The sequence below is a fragment of the Sus scrofa genome, chromosome 18 (genome assembly GCF_054392235.1).
Source record: "Sus scrofa isolate SSC_HxYL_T2T_F1_AM1 chromosome 18, Sscrofa_HxYL_maternal_Yorkshire_Landrace_v2.0, whole genome shotgun sequence".
NCBI classification, from domain to species: domain Eukaryota; kingdom Metazoa; phylum Chordata; class Mammalia; order Artiodactyla; family Suidae; genus Sus; species Sus scrofa.
This window is the reverse complement of record NC_139400.1, coordinates 33,444,603-33,467,159: the sequence shown is the minus strand read 5'-3', so window position 1 is coordinate 33,467,159 and position 22,557 is coordinate 33,444,603. Positions and strand designations below refer to the sequence as shown.

At 37.2% G+C, this 22,557-nt stretch overlaps 1 protein-coding gene across 34 annotated transcripts in view; it reads right to left on the bottom strand.

The window, feature by feature from the left end:
• Nucleotides 1–22,557, bottom strand: part of CADPS2 (calcium dependent secretion activator 2) — a 489,830-nt gene that overhangs the window by 270,917 nt on the left and 196,356 nt on the right. For all 34 annotated transcript variants that reach the window (XR_014834387.1, XR_014834389.1, XR_014834384.1 and 31 more), the window contains 2 exons: nucleotides 18,412–18,648; nucleotides 13,144–13,265 (listed from right to left, as the gene is read on the bottom strand). Coding sequence is in view for 27 of the 34 variants with exons in the window: in XM_085005969.1 (XP_084862095.1) it covers nucleotides 13,144–13,265; nucleotides 18,412–18,648 (359 nt within the window). In the remaining 7 variants the exon portion in view is untranslated. The remainder of the gene's footprint in view (nucleotides 1–13,143; nucleotides 13,266–18,411; nucleotides 18,649–22,557) is intronic.

The following is a 22,557-nucleotide window of genomic DNA, read 5'->3' as shown; positions in this document are numbered from 1 at the left end:
TGGTTGAGTTGTATAAGTTATTTGTATATTTTGGAGATTAGGCCCTTGTCTGTTGAATTGTTTGCAAACTTTTGTTCCATCCTGTAGGTTGTCTTATCTTTTTAATGGTTTCCTTTGCTGTGCAAAAGCTTTTGAGTTTAATTAGGTCCCATTGGTTTGTGTCTTTGTTGTCATTACTCTAGCAGGTGGATCAAATAAGATGTTGCTGTGATTTACATCAAAGAGCATTATGCCTATGTTTTCCTCGAGAAGATTTATAGTATCTGGCCTTATATTTATCTTTAATCCATTTTGAGTTTGTTGTATATGGAGTTAGATAGCATTCTAATTTCATTCTTGTACATGTAGCTTTCCAGTTTTCCCAGAACCATTTATTGAGGATTATCCTTTCTTTTACTGACCCACATGTCAACTGGAGTGGGGGGTCTCCGGCTGCATTTCTATTCTGTGGCTCTAGCACAGGTCACGGTTGAGTGCTCCACACGTAATGTATTAACACGGTGCCAACATGGAAGACACGGCTGCAGTTACTGTCAACAGTGGCGGGACGCTCTGCTGCACAGTTAGTCACCCTTTGACAGCTGTGTTTTTCCACCGCAGATACAAATCTTCAATGACATCAATTGAGAAACACAACCAATGCTGATAGTAAATATATGACAACCGAAGAATGCCGTCCTTTCATAACTGACACTAGGGCATTATTCATGTTGAAAACTATTCCCTTTTGATTGAAACACTCAAATCTTTAAAAAAAAAATGGTTATGGGGTTCTCACCAAATAAATACTACACGACAACAAAAATACCCAAGCCAAAAATTACAGACAGGAGTCAGGAGACAAAAGCACACTTCATATAATGTTCTTTCATGCTGTCAAGAGCATTGGGTCTTTCATCAGCTATGAGCCCCTCCTGAAGATTCTCAACTCTAAAACAGGGTGCCTAGAGAAAAGGTTTAAAGAAAGGAGGAAATGGGAGTCCCTGGTGGCCTAGCAGTTGTCAATGCTGGGGCTTGGGTTCGATACCTGGCCCAGGAACTTTTATATGCCTTGGGCGTGGTCCCCTGGAAAAGTGTTGATTTAAAAAAAAAAAAAAAAGCAGAAAATGAACACAAGAGTAAAAAAACTGAACAGGGGCTAAAGCAAAGGCTAAAACATTCAGTACACAGGGAGCAGTAAAAGCAGAAAAATGTGGCCCAGTGTTCCTACATACATTATGTCAGTTAATTCAGAATACCTCCCTTGACATAGGCACTACTGTTCCCATTTTTCCAACAAGGAAACACATTCAAAGAGATGTAAGTGACTAGCTGTGATAACATGGCTCATCTGTGGCAAAGTCTAGATGTACACTCTGAACTGTCTCATTCTTCCCCTTAGCCATTTGGTCTGAATATAGACTCACTACCATCACCTTGATATTAGCATTTTAAAATCCTGAAATGTGAGTTTTTAAGAGATCTTACTTACTTTCCCATTTATTTCATATCCCATGTATTTCTTTTTTAAGGTATTATACATTCTGGTTATTTCTGCAAACATGAACATACTTGACCAACTCACAATAAATGCTATTCAATTAGATGTGTTTCCTACTTATTATCTTTCTTCTCATTTGCTGATTTGTCCTGGCAAACCTTTACACGTACCACTCCCAGTCTCTCTCCACAGCAGTGCTCTAAGAAGTGATTACCGCGCACGTGACTCAAGAGAACACTGGTCCTTCACTGCACCCTTGGGCACTGATCTGGTTTGGGTGAATACCTGCACCCATGGAGGGGAGCCCCAAGCCTATCTCCTTGGCTGCTGTCTGTATATTCAAGATTTAAGGATAGGAGCAGCTAAGACTACAGGCATTTCTCCTGACAGTATGGGCTGTGCAGCCTGCATGTGAAGCACTGCAAATGTCAAGTCTTCTGACCTTAGTACTTGGTCTGGCTCCAAAATCTTGCATGTCCTAGAAAAGCAGCCTTCAAACTTTTTCTCATGTACTTAAAATAATTTTGAAAAATTATGTACCCTCTTCACACGTTTTTTAATTGACATCTAGAATTTTTAAATATAAATTTAAAGAGTTGCAAAGGGTGTAATTTCTGGTGTGTTGGAAACATTGACATTTAACATAAAACGGTGATATCATCCTTAAGTGGATCCAAGGCAATTTATCATAGCAAAATGATTCCACCATCATCCATTAAAAAACAAAAAAAAAAACCCAAACACCTGTACAACTCCTCTTTCAGAATTTGATGTTATTCTTTTTTGCCTTGAAGTTCTACTTTGATTCTATTTACCCGTCATAAATTAGAATTTTATCCTACTATATTTTAATGCTTGACCAATGTCTGATTGATGATCCTATAATTAACTGTACTAAATATATGAATAAAGTTTTATTTTCTCTGATCATAAGTTTCAACGGGGGGGGGGGGGAGGAGGAGAGACGAGAGGGAGGGAGAAAATGAATGACTGTATTTCCTTCTGGAATATACATCAACATTGTAAAAGCCACACATGATAAGCCCACAGGTATCATATGCAGCAGTGAAAAAGTGAAAGCTTTTCCTCTAAAGTCAGCAACAAGACAAGGGTGCCCACCTTTACCACTTTTATTCAACACATTACCAGAAGTCCCAGCCAGAACAATTAGGCAAGAAAAATAAAAAGTATCCACACCAGAAAGGAAAAAGTAAAACTGTCTGTTTGTACATGATATTATCTCTTTAATAAATGGTGCTGGGAAAACTGGAGAACCATATGCAGATAGTGTATCTTCGAGCACACACAAAATCAACTAAAAATGGATTAAAGATTTAAACATAAGGCCTAAAACCATAAAGCTCCTGAAAGAAAACATAGGGGAAAATCTCCTTGACATTTGTCTAGGCAATGATTTCTTGGATATTACACTAAAAGCACAAGCTACAGAAGAAAAAATAGCTAAGCAGGACTACATCAAACCGAAAAGTTTCCACACAACAAAGGAAACAATTCACACAGTGTAAAGGCAACCTATGGAGTGAGAGAAAGTATTCCCAAACTCTACTGCTGATCATAAGTGCATATCCAAAACATATAAGGAATTCAACCAATTCAACAGCAAAAAGAAAAAAAAAATTAGAATAGGCAAAGAATAGAAACATTTTTCCCAAGAAGATATACAAGTGGTTAACGGATAAAGAGATGCCCCGTATCAGTCGTCGTGAGGAAAATGCAACTCAAAATCACAATGAGATATCACTTCACACATGTTAAGAATGGTTATTATCTAAATAATAAAAGAAAACAAGGGCTGTTAAGGATGTGGGAAAAACTGGAACCCTAGTAACACTATTGGTATGAACAGAATATGGTTTAGTTGCTATGGAAAACAGTATTGAGGTTTGTCAAAAAATTAAAAGTAGATCTACCAAAAAATCCAGCAATCTCAGTTATGCATATGGACTCAGAGATATTAAATCTGTATCCTGAAGAGGTATCTGTACTCTTTTGTTCAGTGCAGTGTTATTCACAGTGACCAAGATAGGGTATCCATCTATAGAAAGAACATATATATGCAAACAATAGAATATTAACACAGCCTTACAAAAGAAGGAAGTCCTGTCATTTGCAACAGATCTGGAAGACATTAAGTGAAATAAGCCAAAGACAGACAAATATCGCATGATCTCACTTATATACAGAATCTAAAAGTCAAACTCATAACAACAGAGCAGAATGGTGGGTACCAGAGCCTGGGGGTAGAGGAAAAGAAAAGAAATTGATCAAAGAATACAAAATTTCAGTTATAAGAGGCTTAAGTTCTGGAGACCTAGTATACACAAGCACAGCATGGTTACTAATTAATAATAATGGGGTGTATACTTGAAATTTGTTAAGAGTAGATCAAGTGTTCTCACCACACACACTAAAAGATAACTGTGGGAGCTGATGGATATGTTAATTAGTCTGATTGGGGTAATCCTTTCACAGTGCACATACATGAACAAACATCATGTTGTACACCTTATATGCAGTGTCTGTCAAAAATCCCCATCAAAATAAAATTCCTTCTGAATTTAGTGTTTATTACAGTCACTAGTAGTAGTCAGATGATCCAAAATGTGAGAAATGAACATCAATAAATATGAGAAGTAAAATGATTATACATTCATTAATAAAATGGATGGTGCTATTTTTCCAATTATTTCACATATCCATGGGTGACCATAGCTTAATTCTACATTGAAACAACTCAGCATCAATCTTAACCCAAGCTTTTATTCTTTCTGTTGTAAGCCCTAAGAAAATAAGTAGATGTGACATTATTATAGCAAAGTCTACCAACTTGTTTACTTCCTTCCGATTTGAAGGTCCCCAAACAATACAGTGATTGATAAGCAAAAAATATTTTTCAATCGTTCAGCAGCCAAAAACTTGAATAAATCCTTCACCAACTTTGTTGAAAGCAGCAAAATAGAAGACATCTAATTTATAGGAGGATTTATTACATCATTGCCACACTGCTTTCTCAAAACTATCAGGAACATGATAAATTTTCCCTTTGAATGGTGAAGTAGAGGGTTTTTCACTCTAGAACAAATGTCATGGTAAGACCTGAGTTGAGTCAGAAGTGTATTTTTCTTTTGTCAGGTCAAAGGAGGGAGACAGAAAAGAGGGTTGAGAATGAACTTGCATTTAGCAGTCTTCCCTCGAAAGATGGACTTTAGAGAAAAGTACTTCAGAACCAGTACAATTACACACTGTTTCTATTGAAACTACACTGTGCCTTGCACCCCTCTGGAAGTCATCTTGTTTACTCCGGTGGCCCCCCATTCTCAGGGTAGCCAGGAAGCGAGAATCTGGAAGTGATCCTGAATTCCAGCTTCGAGTTAGTACACGGAAGCAGAAGAACTGACCCTTTAAAGTGAATATGTTTTCCAAGGAATTTCTAGAAAATGGGAACTTGGAGCATGAGAATGAGGACTGGATATCCTGCTAATGTGGAGAGGTGCTGGCTCAAGTGTCATCCCCTATCAACCTACTGAAAGACAAAACTTTTAAAATTTCCCAAATAGTAGAGAAAACATTTCAATTCCATTACAGAGCACCAGTGAGTCACATTATGTGAGGCTGGTAACAGCCAGGAGGTATAATATACAGCCTTTGTCTTCCAGGAGCTTCCAATTTATCTGAGCCTCTGCTAAGAAAATTAAATTCAAGTACGAAGAGGATATGTGGGTACTATTACTTTTTTAAGGCCAAACTGGCAGCACATGGAAGTTCCCAGGCTAGGGGCTGAATCAGAACTGCAGCCACCAGCCTACACCACAGCCACGCCAGATCTGAGCCGCATCTGTGACCTAAAACTGCAGCTCGTGGCAACACCAGATCCTTAACCCACTATGTGAGGCCAGGGATCAAACCCGCATCCTCACGGACACTGTGCTGGGTTCTTAACCCTCTGAGCCACAAAGGCAGCTCCGTTGATATGATTTACATAGTTGCTCAGGGAAGTGGAAGGAAGTCAGCTACAGAAGGCATCACTCTAGGAACGAATGGCGTGGAGTCAGAAGTCGCAGACAGCCTGGGGGTCCCCAAGGAACTGCACCAGAGACATTAAATGCAGACACTCCCTAAGACAGAAGGCATGAGCTAACCGAGAGAGGACTACAAAAGCACCTACATACAAAGATGTTTTGTCCCTTCACCTCTTCCCCTCATCGTAACTTCCACCCAACCCCAACCTGGCAGATGGAGCACAAGCAGAACGTGAGGGACAGACAAGAGGACTGTTCCCAGGACAGGTTTCTGGGTGAGCTGGGACGAAGGAAAGGAAGAGCTCACCCTTTAGGAAGGGGTAGGTTTTGATTTAAAGTGCTCTGAAAATGTTAACACCTGAACATGTTTAACACCTGCAAATGAGCAGCAAAGCTACGGTTTCCGCCGAGATCTCCCCGAGAGGCGTGGGAGGGTGATGCCGAGGCACGTCTGAGAGCAGTACTGAGAAGTGAGGTTGTTTGCTTCTTACCCTCTGCCATTTTCATCCCACTCAATAAACTGGTTCCACAGATCCAATAATGAGGACCACTCCAAAACACTGCTCGGGGAAAAAAGCCGCAGATTATACGGGGAAGTTATTTATGAGCTGTAAATCCATCCTGGAGACGCTGACAATGACAGTTACACACGCTTTCTCCCAGGCCCCGTCACTGCTATTTTCCATTAGTGCTCTTCAGTGAGCATCGGGAATCTTAAGCCATCGTATTTTCCCTCTACTTCAGATGCCACTAATTATGAGGATCCGCACATGAGCTTCTTCTGCTTGCACATAAACTCGAGGAATGTAATTTCTGTTTTTGGCCAATGTTCACCTCTTTAGGACTCATTTTCTTCTGCATCAGTACTATGAATTTCAGAGAAATGTTATTTCTGGTGAATTTATATAAGAGAAAAGAATCTCATATTTTTAAAGACAGAAATGGGAACAGAGGAAACTTCTGTGAAGTTTGCATGTTTTCCTTCTGATTCATTAAAAGCAGGCATACTTTTGGATAGATCATTTTAAAATGTAGCCTATTTTCCCTCTCATCAGCAAGAATAGCTGGCTAATGAATTATACTTCAAAACTAATTCTGGCATTACCAGATTAAAATGAAAACTACTGTGTTGTCAAAAAGCAGTTACTTCTCTTATGTGAAATCTGTGTTTAACCTCTTTCAAACACTTGTCCCAACAGCTTGTCATTCTGATAAGCTTTCCATTTGAAGCAGCAATATTCGTTCAATAGTTTGACACATTATTACAATTCTCATTCAGAATTGAAAGTTGCCAGAAATGGGTACTGAAGCCTGCACTTTCATGAGGAAGAAGAATGTTCTATCCCAATAACCATATTTCTCTAACGATGCAACTCATCAGCTTATTGCTCCTTGCCTTTCTATTTTATTACTTTCTAAGGGAGGAACAGAGACCAATTAACCCTCAAATGTCTTTTTATTATTTTCATTAAAGTATAGTTGATTTACAGTGTTGTGTCAATTTCTGCTCTACAGCATAGTGACCCAGTATGAGAAACATCTTTTTTCTCATACTATCTTCCATCATGTTCTATCCCAAGAGAAATGTCTTTAATAACACAGCACTATGGGATGATAAAACTGAGTATAGCAAACAAACAAACAAACAAACCAGTGTTGCTCCTGAGGATCTTTTTTGTGTGCGGTAAGAACATTTTAAAAAATTTTTAAGAGGGTAGATCTCCTGTTAAGAGTACGACACAGTATTATAAATGATAGACACGACGTGGCACAGCAGATCTCTAGAGGTGATTCATCTTGCATGACTGAAACTTTATATTCCTTGAATAGAAACTCCTTAATCTCTCCTCTCCCCAGTTCTTGATTTGCTTTTCTGGCCATACTCGTGGTATATGAGACTTCCAGAGCCAGGGATCCACGGCTGTGACCTGCGCAACAGCTGCAACAATGCCAGATCCTTAACCTGCTACACTCGGCTGGAGATGGAACCTCCACAGCAACCAGAGCCTCTGCAGTCAGATCCTTAATCCACTGTGCTGCAGTGGGAACTCACCTTATTTTTTTTTTTTTAAACAATGAATTCCTTTGCTTTTTTTCCCCAAGAACCAAGGTCTACCTTGTGCTTCCACAGGGTATTATTAGCTCGTGTGTTTTTAGGCACTCAAAAGATGCTCATCATCTGGAGGGAAAGTGCTTTAAGATCACTATGTATCAGGAGACTGGTGACTACAACGCCACCATTACAAGTCTCCCCTATCGCTTTTAGTTTCAATTTGTCATCTGTTTATCCCTCCACTTCCTTTCAGGTTGTATCATTAAGGGCATGGACTACAACTGAAATAATGAAATGTCTCTAAATGGTAAAAAGGTATGAAAGTATAGTGGCAACACTTCTCTACCTCATTCATGAAGAACATAACTTTTCCTGGTTGACTGAGATGACAAAACAATGACATAAAAAAATCATGAGTAATTAAGTTTTCTTCATAACTAAAAATACCATTTATCTACATTCACTTCCTTTTATTAAAAAAGAAAAATTAAACACAAAACTTTAATAGATGATCTCACTACCACTGTTAATAAATCAAACTGGTCTATAAACACTGCTGTTATCAGACCCCAAGGTTCCATATCCTAAGTGATGTACCAATCACACATGCTGTTTTGCACCCAATTGCTGGCAAGAAATCCGAAACTACAGGAATGAAATAGGCAATGGTTAGAAATCATAATTACATTTATTGAAAAAATGAACTAAATAAGGCACTTTAATTAGTATCAGACAGAAGGACGAACTGATCTCCAGCAAAGCACAAACTGTTGAAGCAATAAAATTTAGAAAACGTGTCTGAGACATAATTCACTATGACGATGGAGGAGATCAATCTCTTTCCTCTTGTGCAAGATCAGTTCAAGATAAGAGTAACCACATTGCTGAAAAGCTGCAGTTGTTCAGTATTCAAGACACACACTTTCAAGGTGATCTAGCCCTGGGGTGTAAGGATAAACACAACTCTTTTAGTTCTTTTTAAAAGTCAACTCAATCTTCATGAGGAAACACAACTAAGGTATTTTAGCCAAACCTCTCTGAGGTAAGAGTGATAAAAAGAGTACTGGAGGCTTATGGCAGTATTTTCTAACTCCCAAGTATTTTAATTCATTTCAATTGTCCCTGTATATGGTCCCTACTATAGAATCTCTATGAGGGCATGCAGAGTATACCAGAAATTAAATGAGAAGTATCCTGTGAAAACTTTTACTATTTGTGGGAAAAGCTATTGTTAAAAATAACTATTTATATAAAAATTAACTGATTTGATTGATCAAATATTTAAGTATCAAATAAAAGTCACTGTAGAGATTGTGCTAAGTAAAGAAAAGCCGGATACAAAAGACTGCATATCACATGATTTCATTTACATGAAATGCCCAGAAAAAAATCTGAGCTAGAAAGCATATGAGTGGTTTCTTGGAACTGAGCAAGAGCTGGAATAGACTATAAATGGGAATGAGGGAACTTTTTGAAATGACATATTTTGAAACTAAATTATGATGGTGGCACGAGTGTATAAATACACTAAAAAAAATCTAAATTTTAATAAAAGAATTTTATGCTATATAAATTATACTTCTATAGCAAATAAGGTCATGTACCATATTGATAGAGTAAAAGGCAAATAGCACATGTTCATCTCAATAGATGCAGAGAAAGTATTTGTCAAACTCCAACACACTTCCGTGGAAAAGAAAGCCTCCTCAAACTAGGATTAGACAGGAATTCTCAAACTGATAAGGGGCATCTGTGAAAAAGGCACAGTTAACATCATGCTAATGATGAAGAGACTATGCTTTTCCTCTAAAATCAGGAACACACAGATGTCTATTCGTGACACATCTATTTAGCATTGTACTACAGGGGAATTAGGCAAAAAATAAAAAAAAATTAAAAAGCATTCAGATTGGACAGAAAGAAATAAAATGATCACTTTGTAGATGACATGACTTTATATACAGAAAAGTCTAAGAAATCCAGCAAAGAAAAACCTAATAGAATAAACAGGTTCAGCAAGGGTACAGTATATGGGATTAATAAAAAATCAAATGTATTTCCATACACTTGCAATGAATAATCCAAACATTAATTTAAAAGAACTCCATTTATAACAGGATCAAAAACAATACTAGAAATAAATTTAACCAAAGAAGTACAAAACTCGTACTTTGAAAACTACAAAACACTGTTGTAGGAAACCAAAGATCTAGATACATGGAAGGCCATCCCATGTTCCTGGGGAGGAAGACTTTTGCTAAAATGGTAAGACAATCCCCATCAGAATCCTAGCATGTGATCTTTGCAAAACCTTGCAGAATGTGACAAACTGATCCTAAAATTCACATGGAAAATTGAAATAGCCAAAACAATCTTGAAAAAGAATACAGTTGGAAGACTCACCCACCTGAATTTAAAGTTCATACAATACAGTGGTAATCAAGGTAAAGTGGTAGCATCATAAGGACATAGATAAATCAGGGAAATGAAATTGAAAGCCCATAAATAAACCCATTTATCTATGACCAAATGATTTTCCAAAGTGTACCACAAACACTTAATGGACAAGGAATAGTTTCTTCAGTGGTGTTGGAATAACTGGACTGTCACACACCAAAGAAGGAAATTTCATCCTACATCTTACCACGTACAAAAGCTAACTTAAAATGGATCAAAGACCTAAATGTAAGAGCTGAAATTATAAAAGTCTTAGGAGAAAACATAGGGATAAATCTTTGTGACCCTGGATTTGACAGTGAATTCTTAGATATGACACCAAAAGCACAAGCAAACAAACAAAAACCAGATACACTGGACTGGAAGCTGTCAAACTTTGGGCTTCAAGAGACACTATCAATAAAGTGAAAAGCAAATGCACAGAAAATATTTGCAAGTCATATATATTTTTTATATGTAAAAATATTTTATATCATATGAAATCATATGCATATATAATAATCACAAAATATATGCTATAATATATATTCTATAATATATATTTTATAATGTTTTATATAATTTACAATAATTTTATTATATATTTTTATATTGTAAATTTAGACTATACAAATAGCTTTTTCAACTTAACAGCCAAAAAGCAAATAATTAAAATTTAAAAACAGGCAAAAATTTGAATTTCTCTGAAGAAGATATATAAGTGGCCAATACAGCATATGAAAAGATGCTTAACATCATTAGTCATCAGCAAAGTGCAAATCAAAACCACAAGATACCACTTCACTCTTACTAAGATGGCTATATGTTGACATATATTTTTAAAAAGTTAAATAACAAGCATTGGGGAGAATGTGAAGAAATTTAACTCTCAAATATTGCTGGCGGGAAAGTAAAATGGTGCACTCACTTTGGTGGATCGTAAAGAGCGGAACATAGAATACCGATATTTTCTCACATTATCATGCTCCATCACATGTGACCAGACAGACAAAGGTCCCAGGGCTATACAGCAAGATCCCATTGCTTAGCCATTCCAAAGACTATAGTTTGCATTTATTAACCCCAAATCCCCAGTCCCTCCTACTCCCTCCCCCCGCCCCCTTGGCAACCACAAGTCTTTTTCTTTCAGCAATTCTACCCCTAGTTACATACCCAAAAGAACCAAAAATAGGTTCTTAGATAGGTATTTCTTTGTATACCAGCTTTAACTGCAGCACTACTCGCAGCAGCCAAAACGCTGAAACAATCCAAGTGTTACCACCCTAGATGAATCAACAAAATGTGGTACATACAGAAAATGGAATATCACTCAGTCATACAAAGGAATGAAGTCCTCAACCACGCCAAAGGATGGAATTTCTTTTTGAGGTGCTAGGTATGTTCTATAATTGATGATGACTGCACATCACTGTGAATACAATAAAACAGTTAATTTTTTAAAACAAATCTCTCCCTTGACTCCATATTCCCTGACAGAAATGGCCCCTATTCCTTCTCACAGCCTCCTCTTAAAGAGGTTTTAACCTCTTAAAAGAGCTATTTATCCTCCTCATTTTCACTTCACTGTCTCACTGTAAATCAATTCTATTTGGCTGCAGGGGTAAACACTACACCCTTAAATATGTGCTGTGACCAAGGCATACATGTGAGTTCAGGCAACTGAATTAGTGATTTCTGACTGAGCACCTAGTAGGTACTAGGATATAAGATCCAAGAGGACAAGATCTCTGCCCTTTCCTCACTGGGAAAGAATTAAAAATACATAGATGAGAAGCCCATTAATCTAAAAATTATAAAGTGACGAGCCTGAAAAACGTCTGCTTAGTATTAGGTTATCTGCAGGGAAGGGCTATTCTCAGCAAGTGATGTTTAAGTTTCTCAACACCAAGGATCCAGCTATAAAGAGAAGAGGAAAAGCAACTCGGAGGCAGAGGAAAAAGCAAGTGCAATCCTCAGAGTAGGCTGGTAGTAGATTGGAGGAACTGCATGAGATCCAGGTGAGTGGAACAGGAACTGACAAGAACAGAGGGGCAGGCAAGGCGAGGTCTCAGAGGTAATGAGAGACTGGTCAGGGGGCAGACCTGTAGGGTTCTGTAAGGCAGCATGAGAAGTTTCAGCCTGCTTCTTCTCAATCCCGTAATACTCTGTGCATATCTAATATTTAATCTTTTGTAGCCTGCCCCCCTCCACTGCCTTAGACCGCGCCCATCCTAAACAAAATCAAAGTTTCTTGTTCATCTTGACCTATCTAGTGCCCTGCCAGAATCTCAACAGAGGTCAAAGTTTCCTGAATGAACAATCCATATATCAATACCATACGGCAAAATTCCCAAGATCTATGAAGTAATTCTGAATAAAGTTTAAAGAGAAGAAAAAAATGTGCCCCCCCCCTTTATTTTAACGTGATCTAAAGGCAGTGTACAAATGAACAGGACACTTTCCTTGAATTCCTTCCGTCAATCTAGTTATTTCTACCAGAGATTAAGATGCTTCCCAACTTTGAATCCATTGAAAAAGAACATCTTTCAAGCTTAAACTCACTCCCAGAATTCAAAACATAAAACTGCCAGCAAAGAACAGCTTCAGTATCTCCAATTATTGCATGGTAGTCAATAACTGGTTCTCCAATGCAAGCCTACTCACTGAAGTATCCCAAGACATCTTGCAGAATAGTGAGTGGCACCTCCCTTAGCCCCACCGCAGAGCTAAAACATACAGAAATGGAAGAGCTACAGATTACATTTCTAGTAACCGAAATACAGGATTAAGCATGACCTTTTAAATAACACATAATAACAACACATGCTTTCCTTGCAAATGACTTACAAACATTTAATTGCCTAATAATTAGCTTCATATTTGCATGTTAGATTTTGTTTGTACTACACAGGGATTCTGCTATAGCTCTAATTATGGCATCATTATCCAGAAAGGCACGCACTGATTCTAGCACAGCTGAGACAAAGCTAGCCAAATAACGGTTTCAGAGTGTAAAACCACATACAATTCTGCAAAAAAAAAAAAATAATAATAATAATAATAATAAAGCATGTTTCTTTGGGAGGGGAGAACAAAAAAAAAAAAAAAAACCACTTTTTTTTCAACTGGCTTACTGTGGCCTTGAGGCTTCAGCCTGATCTGTCTGTAGTTTTTCTCCTCCTTCCACTTCCATTGTACAGTAAACAATTCGATTGGGAGCGACTGACTTCAAACCTTGCACTTCCATTATGACGATCTAAAGATAAGAAAAATGTTTCACTGATACACAATATTGACAGCATTTAGCAATTGAGACAACAGCATGAACTACAATTAGGAAGACCAATTGAAAAAAATTACCTGGCAATACCAAGAGTATTTTTATCTTGGGGGAAAGGGGAGGGAGTGGAATGGACTGGTTGTTTGGGGTTAACAGATGCAAACTATTGCATTTGGAGTGGGTAAGCAATGAGATTCTGCTGTATAGCCCAAGGAACTATGTCTAATCACTTGTAACGGAAGATGATGAAGGATAATGTGAAAAAAAAAAAGGTATACAAATGCATAACTGGGTCACTTTGCGGTACAGCAGAAATTGACACAACACTGTAAATCAACTATAATAAAATTTTTTTTAAATGGCAAATAAGAGTACTTTATATCCTTTATAATCTGTCTTTATTCAGGGAAAGCACAGAAAATAGCATTTTCAGCAAGTCTGATATCTGAAGATGCATCTGCTGCCAGTTGTTCAAGTCTCTAACATGAGCCACAATGAATTAAGTGGGATACAGACTTAAAAAAATGAATTAAGTGGAATAAAGCCTTAAAAAATTATGCTAAATCTGCAACCGGTAAGGCAGAAATATTAATAAAGATTCAGTCGAGGTGATAAAATACAGGTTGAGTTCCACAAAAAATGACTGGTAGACATTGTCACCATCACACCAATTCACTGATGTTAATACAGGACATCAGGAAAGGAATATATTCACTCATTTTATATGACAATTAGCATTTATAATAGAATGTTCTTTATGACCAAGGTACATTTTATGAAAAAATGGAAAACATAACTTGCCAAAACATAACTTGTCTTCCTACTAACCTGACAAGGGAAAACATTTTTTTCCCCATCCATTAGAAGTATATACTAATTTGATGCCGTCCACCGGAAGTGGGTGGAAAGACTGATAATAAACTTATGTATTTGTAACCCCTGGGAAAAGGGCAACGTACTTTTCAAGTGTGCTTTTTAATCTCTGGCAGCCTTTTAAATGATCTTAAAATATTATAACCTAACATTCTCAGGGGATGTATACATAAAATATGAATACTATTGAATATTATTTACTGCAGTTTTTTAAACAAAACTTGCATCTTAAAATTTCCTAAATTCTCAAAATTAAAAAAAATTCAATGGTATTTTAAAAAGAAATTTTGTTGGAGTATAGTTGACTTAGAAATTTGTGTTAGTCAATGGTATTTTTATATATGCACATTTTTTAATCTCATGTTGTATACATAAAAATTTTAATGTCATTCATGTCATGTAGCCACCAAAACCTTCACTAAAGCCATCATTTATTGGTCTTTTAATACCTTAATAAAACCATTACCCTTTTCAAAGAGTTGTGATATGAATCTTGAGGCATAAATCCTCAAAAAACCAACCCATTTTAAAAAGAACTTTTCTTTTCAGCTCTGGTACAATAGCTTTGTTTGTAAATACAAATGCCTACTATTTTTGTTCTGCTTTTTTTTTCTCATAAAAACATATGGAAAACTGGCCACCAAAACATACAGGTGAAATTCAGAACCATTTTCCTCCCTCAACCAAGGCTTCTGTCATTTTTATCACACTGGAATGCATACCAACACATGAAAAAAAAATGAGGACTTAACTGAAAAGAGACTATGAGAATTAGCAGAGAATAGATAATAGTTGTATCTTCCACAGCTGCCCTAATACTCAAGAAGTTGAGGTGACGTACTGAACATGAAAGGGAATTGTGTACATAAGATAAATCAAAGCATCCTGACAGCACTGGTTCATCTATGGGAATATGACTGTTTGCACTGCATCTCTCTCTGTGGTGTGTTTAATAGCCAAAGTACAAGAGAGAAGAAAGGAAGCATCTGCTTAGCACTATTTCTGTCACCTCTACTACAAGCTACTATAAACAGGACCTCCGAAAACAGATGACTTGCCAAACAGTTTTTTGCTCCTGAAAACAATACTTCCATCTGTGTCGGGAATATTCTATCCTGCAGAATTGCCACTTTCAAAAGATGTAACTTCTGTTATGAATCCATACATATCCGTCAACAAAGCAGAATTCTACAGATCTCCCTTCCCAAAGGAATTAGACAAGCACAGTCAGTCTCAATCATTGATGATAATGACAGCTAAGAACTCCATGGACTATCACCTAATTTTAGGTAACGGTTTCAACCAATTCCCAGCAAAATCTGATAACGACACGACAGAAAGTATAACAGATTTGCATTTCATCTTTTCTTCCTAGATCTTTATCCGCCTGAGGTAACAAGGATGAAACAGACAACGTTATTCTGGATGCATAAAGGGAAGCATGTACAAAATAGGAACTTAGACAACATGCCTCTGAATGTGCACCATCCGCCCACAGAGTTCCGTGGCACCCAGGCATGGGGAAAAATTATAGGGAACAGGGGACCCCATACGTACCTGCAGACACAGAGGAGGTTATGGGGTCTGCTAGCTCAATACCAACAAAAAGGCTCAGGGTGAAAATCCTTACACTATTCCCCTTACAACGTAACAAACTCAGAACTTCACAGATGAACATTTTCTAACCATACCTGAATATTTATCATACCACTGTATGGCTTAGTGTTTGTGAGTTAGCTTATCTCTTGCTTGTTAATTCTATTGGAAAGCTTCGTGAATGAAGCGATCTAAAAGTAATCTTGTGAGACTAATTGCTGCTTTTTGATGCCATCCAAGTCCCTAATTCAATAAATATCAAGTTAGCTGAGTGCCAGGCACTGCTTTAGGCTCTTCGGATGGATACCTCAGTAAAGAAGAAAGATCTTAACTTCCAATAGCTTACAATCTAGCAAAGAAAGTCAGACAAGGAATAACAGAAATAATAAATAATTGAATGTTAGGTGGCAAGAGCTGTGGCAAAAATTGAGCTTGGTGAGGGAATGGGGTGTGGTGGGAGAAGGGAGGGGTGGACAGCAATTGTTTTGAAATGATAAAATTTGAGAGGTTTTTCACATGTGCACTTCCTCCTTAGACTCAGTTCAGATCTTAGGAAAACACTCCTTCTCCACTGGACCAACTCTAAGCCTGACTGATGACATGTGAAACCTCTCAACTGGATTAACTGCTTGCCTTTCAGTTTTCTTAGGCTAAAATCTGGGGCCTGAGGAGCAAGTCTTAGCGAATGGGCTAAGGGTAATGATTCTGCTTGGCTGGGCTGCTGTCAGAGGACTTGGGGCTGGAAGAGGCACTGAGTCCTTTCCATCAGGTGCCCCCCACACAAGCATCGTGGAGTTTGCCCTGAAAGTGATTTCTTTTTGTTGTTAGACACTTCTTGTTGTTACAACTTCTACTTATAATACCGCGGGCACCACAGGACAGATTAGTATTCTGCCATGATAGGAAAATATCTATATAGACATAGTAACAGAGGACATCAAAACAATTATATAAATATAGACGCTTCTCAGACCATGGCAAAATGAAGCTTTAACTCCTATTATCCTAACACCATTTTATTGTTAACTGAGCAGCCTTGTTTAATATACTGGCAATAAAGTACAGAACAACAATTCATTGTTCCACAGAAAAACTGACTCATGAGCATAATTTTATTTTCAAAAGGGAAAAGAGAATTCATAAAAACCAATTATTTGCAGTGGTGTAAGAGTTTTAAGTAGCAGTAAAAAAAAAAAAAGTGTTTTGAACTGTTTCGGTTCTGCATGTTGATACAGATAATAGTAAGTTTAAGCATTACAAAAAGCATTTGCTTTCCAAATTAGTTTTATCATTAATGAATTTAACCATCAAACTCTTGTAAGAAAAAGTTATACTAATTAAATAATTGATTTTGTTTCTACAAAACCTTAAGAAAAAAAGAGTTAGCACTTCGCATTTCAGTCCAGAGGAAACCTGAGGCAGGAATGATTGGGAAATTCTACACGGAAGGACACTGTCGAGTTTCAAATTAAACATCCTTGGGTTAGGAGCTTAAAAAGATTGAGAAGAAACCTAGGTGCAAAGTCATTAGCTGATCCCAGAACTGAGTTTGGAGTCTGAAGAAAACCTCTTTATTTCTACTCTGGCACAAAATTTAGTCTATCAACCTACAAAGAAATTGTGAGCCTGGAAGTTAAGAAAGAAAGAAAGGCAGGTATCTTATCCTCAAGCTTGAATTTCTCTTAAATCACTTAAGGAAAGAACAGAAGCAGACATTTGCTTTTTCTGCCATAAACAAAGCAAGCCAAGTATAAGAAGTATCAACAAAGAAAGCTAGAACTGTACCTCCCAAGACTCCAGGTACTTCACTTTGTCAATCAGCAAACTCTAAGGCAGTGCTGGGAACCAGCAGAGAGAACACAACATTTTAAGGAAGGAGCTACAAGCGTCCATCTTTGAGAGAGCTATAAATTTAAGCTTGATATTGTGATATACGTGTGGGTGTTGTACATAAACCCACACACACATACGTGGATTAGCCCATTCACAGAAATTACTGGTGAAGAAATGTCATCATGAAAAATATCCACAGGGAGTGGTAAGAGGCAGTTATCAGCATCTTTGGTTTCCAGTGATTTGCATAAAAGGGATGCAACTCTGAAGTCTTAAGGAAGCACAATTTTAAACATACAACATTTGTTCTTATTTTTCCTATAATATTTACTGCACCTATAATGAAACTCAAAGTCCTAGAAAAAAGTCTTTACTTCCCATCACCGTGCATTACAACCGATTTAGGTGATTTGATCCTTGACAGATGATCTCACAGGCGAAGCAGACTAAAAACAAAGCTAACCAAAAGCCTGAAAGGAGTTTCCAAATGATAGTGAACTCAACTCTGTGTTTAAATTCTATTTCCAGCTAAGTGCTTATCTTACCAATAGATAGATTTACACTAGCCTAGCTGGCACCAAGAAAATCTGCCTCCAAATTTCCATTATTTTATTATTTAATCCTCATACTGCTATGTTTAAAGGGCAATTTGCATTAATTTGCATTCACAATCTGGCTGTCCAGCAAACGAAGAAGAATTTAACATCTTCAAAATACATTGCAGTGTTTTAAATTTGCAAAGTTACCACAAAGGTCAGCAGAAATGATCCTGCAACGTCGTTTTCGCTGTCAGAAGTGAACTTCGGGTAAAGTCACTTACCTCTAAGGTGAATGACAGCACCACGTCAGACTTTGACAGCTGAATCTCATTCTCATCTCCTATGTCCAAAAATGCAGAATTCTGTGAACGTTTTAATTTTTGTAACTTAAATTCTGGACCACCTTTTGAAACCGGAAGACTCTCCAAATTGGCCATTAGCAAATTCACTGAAGACCGCAGCTCTTCTATATACATAGTCTCCATTTCTTTTGCTATAAATCTGGGGAATTTTCTTTCCTTGAAAATAATTTCAAAAATAATGTTACACAAGTCATATTTCAATTTTATCATAAAAGATTAAGTGATGTATATACACTTGACTATCTTAGAAATTGTAACACTCAATGTAATGCATTCCCCTGATACTTGACTCTCTAGGCTTTAAAAGCCTCAGGCTTTCACAATTTTGGTTATGTTTAACTGTACCTTACATATCTTATGGATGATCATCATGGTACAAGATGGATTAACACAATACACATTTTCACATTAACTTTATTTTTCATATGATATTTACTTGAAAAACTCAGAATACATATAAAAAATTTTAGTGTACAGATGAATCTTAATGAGCCACTGTTAGCTTTGAAATACTTGGAATAACTCTGTAAGAGAAATGTTCACTATATACTACTCTGATGGCTAAGAAAATATTTTAATAGTACGTCTCTTATGATAGATGTGTAGTACTGGGAGGGTATGCATTCTATAAATAGGCATTCAAATTGAAAAACCTATAATGTTAAATAGCAATAGGACCCTATTTCTAAAATTAGTTAACTTCCATGTAATACAAATGTGCCAAAATCCCTTAGGGCCCAATATTCCCTTTTTAAGTAAAGTTTAGAAAAATTTAAGTTTAAAGCCTAAGACCAATTTATGATAAAAGCTATACATACTAAAGAGCAGTAATATAAATTTAGGAGATTCAGGGTTTTTTTCTGAGTTATATGAGTGTTGCTATCCACTTATTAGATCTCTGTAATCAGATTTTGTTTCTTTCACTCAAATTAAAAGAACATCCCAAATATTGGTACTTAAGATAGTGACACAGCTACTTCTAAACTGCCCTTAGAGAAGTTTATACTCATTTACATTCCCACAAATAGCAAGTGAGGTTTCCTCACATTCTTGGCTCTTTCTTTACCTCTCACAGCCTGGCACTTCTCTCTGAAAGGTGAACGGTATACAGCTTTGTGATAGGAAGTGAGATTTAATGTGATGACAGCTGGACAAAATCGGCTGGGGGATGAGAGCCTAAAGCAGCCACCATTCAAATGACTGCCTAATGCTCCAAAAAACCAATGCCGCCTTCACCACGACTTCCCCTGGCATCCTTCAAAACATAACCTAAGAAACCTGCATCTCCAGGGTGACTGGAACACACCCAGGGTGCGTTCATCAATCTGCCCCTGGTCTGACTCACTGGCACCAGTTCGTTCATGGAATGGAAAGGACCATCTGTCACGGCCTCACCAATGAGTCCCCGAGTTTCGGGCCACCTGTTTTTCTTTTGCCCCAATATAACCTTGGCATATTTCTTTTAAAATAATTTACCTGTGTCAATATTAAAATTGTGCATTTATTATCACAGAGTGATCAAGTAGCTATTCCCATAATTAACCTCCCCGAGGAAGATTCTTAAGTATCCTTTTCACATCCCTCTAGAGTCTGAAGCAACATTCTCACACAGCAAGTTTGCGTTCTCGGGAAAAACACGTTAAGTACTCGGTTGTCGAATACTTTGGTTTCCTTTGGGCAGGGGGTATAATGTTTTGGATGGTTTTTCAACACATGCAGAAGAGAAAAAAATAAAAAAACATTTTTACATTGAAGACTAGTTTTAAAAGCTGTCATAAAAAACATCCAAAACTCAAAAAGTGAGGGAGCAGGTCCTTTCGACATCATATGTGAGCAAAGGCTGTTGGGAACCTACTTAGTGTGACTTACTATTTACCACTGATTAGGGATCCCAGACAGTGGATGTCACCTGTTCCTTTGTAGAACTTTGGCAAAGATATAAATAACTTGTGTCTGGTGAGTAAGATAATTCAGCAGTTATAGTTGAAACTCTTGTTGGATTGGCCATTTTTATAGCCAATTCTTGAATTTTATTTTAGGTATACTGCCTAAAAAACAGCTACTTTTAAAATGCTCTTTGGATCAGTTTTAGTATCTTGTTAGTTAGGCTCATTAATTACATCTTGAGTACCCTAAACACTTTGTGTGTTCATTTTATATTTGTATGACAGTCACAATTTTGCCTTTTAGAAATATTTTAGCAAGGCAGAAGGAAAATATACATTTTTAAAAGTTTGGATGTATGAATTTTTTTTCCCGCAAATTTTCAAAGTCTTAAATGGAAAACTTAGCATTGGCAAATGAAAAACATCTATTTTTATTTAGCTTTCATTTTTCAAGGAGAAGACTGGCAGAAATCACCCAAAGTGACAGTCTGAGCAGCATTTTCAAACTTTCCAGGAAACAGACTATACTAGAAATTTTTTTCTCTTGGGGAAAAAACCAACAAATCTGTTTTAAAGCTTTGAGGTTTATTGATATTATTTCATAAATTTTATTTATCCTGCTTGTGTTGCCTTTTTCTTGAAAATGACTATACAAGTTTACATATTGCATTTGATCTTTTAAACTAGAACAGAATCAGAATAGGGTTAATCTAGTTAACTGTCAATTGTTACTATAAACCATAGCTTTAACATCCTAGTTCAGTCCTCTGTACGACTTAGCTCATTAGCAGCCGTGACACATTATATACATAAAAACAATGCTTGCTCCATAAATTTGCCATTTTTCAAATTTAGTCACTCTTCAGTGCTCTGAACTTTCTAGCAGAGGAAGCTTGGACCTGGCGCGAAGGATGAAGATGGTGACAACTGCGACACTGTAGAAATACTCTGTACATAAGATACAAATGGATTTCCCGGTAAATTTGGCATGAGGGGAAAAAAGGGAGCCAAAGGTGACTCCAGGATTTTGAGCCTGATGTACTGGAAAGATAGCACTGCCAAGAGCTGGCCTCCCTGGACCACTAGACTAGAAACTGTTAACACGCTCCTTCCCTCTGCCACTCCTGATTCTGCCTTCTCTGCTTTATTTTCTCGAGAGCAAACAGTCATCTTCCACAATTACATAGCATGTTTATTGTGAGCTCCCCAAGTGCCTCGTAAGAATATTTTTTGTCTGGTTTTACCCCAAGACAACTTATATTTGTCTGGATGTATCCCAAGCACCTAAAATAGTGTCTGGTTATTTTAGGAGGTGTTCGGTGAATACTTATTCATGGGATTTATGAATATAAAACTTCAGGCTCCAAAAGGTTAACAAGTTGCCTAGTGTTACATATATCCAGGAATGGCAATCACGGATTTGGCCTACCGGTCATTCTGGTCCAGTTTATCCAGTTTTCCTACTACTATTTCCTAATTAGGCCTTGGCTAAAATACCCAAGTCAATATTAATATCTCTTTAAACAGATTTCTGCCCTGTGGTTTCACTGTTATGATATATGCTGTGTTGTGGAGTGTGGTAGGTGTTACTAGTAGACTGCCAACTATTAATTACTAATAAAGTTCATTCCTGGATTTAGGAGACGAAGAGGCATCATAGCCTAAGAGAGCAAACCAGAGCTCTAGAGTCCAACGACCAGCACCTGAGTCTTTTGATTTGTTCAGTAATCTTGGTCAAGTCAGCAATCTTTCCTAAACCACAAACTCCTTGTCTATAAAATAAATTTATTATTCTATCTGCCCTTGCAGGTTTATAGGATTATGGGAGATATCAAGATAACAAGGTTGATAAATTATAATTAGCCTTATAAATATTTCATGAAGATGGCTTAAATGTGGTGAAATTGAAGTAGAAAAAAATGAAATATGCTCTCTTCTGCTAGTCAATATATTCACCAAAAGGGGGCATCTTTGGAAGCAGTATTTTTTTTTCCTTCCAACCCCATCAGCTTAAATTCCTTCTCCATGCTTATTCTACTTTATCAGCATCTCTGATAAAATCATCAGGATCCCCTCAAGGGGAAGGTGCTACACGTGCACCACGGACCCACTCCAGAGGCTATACACAGTTTTGTCCACAGATATGACCTTGAGAACACACCCAAGGCTTTCCACTCTG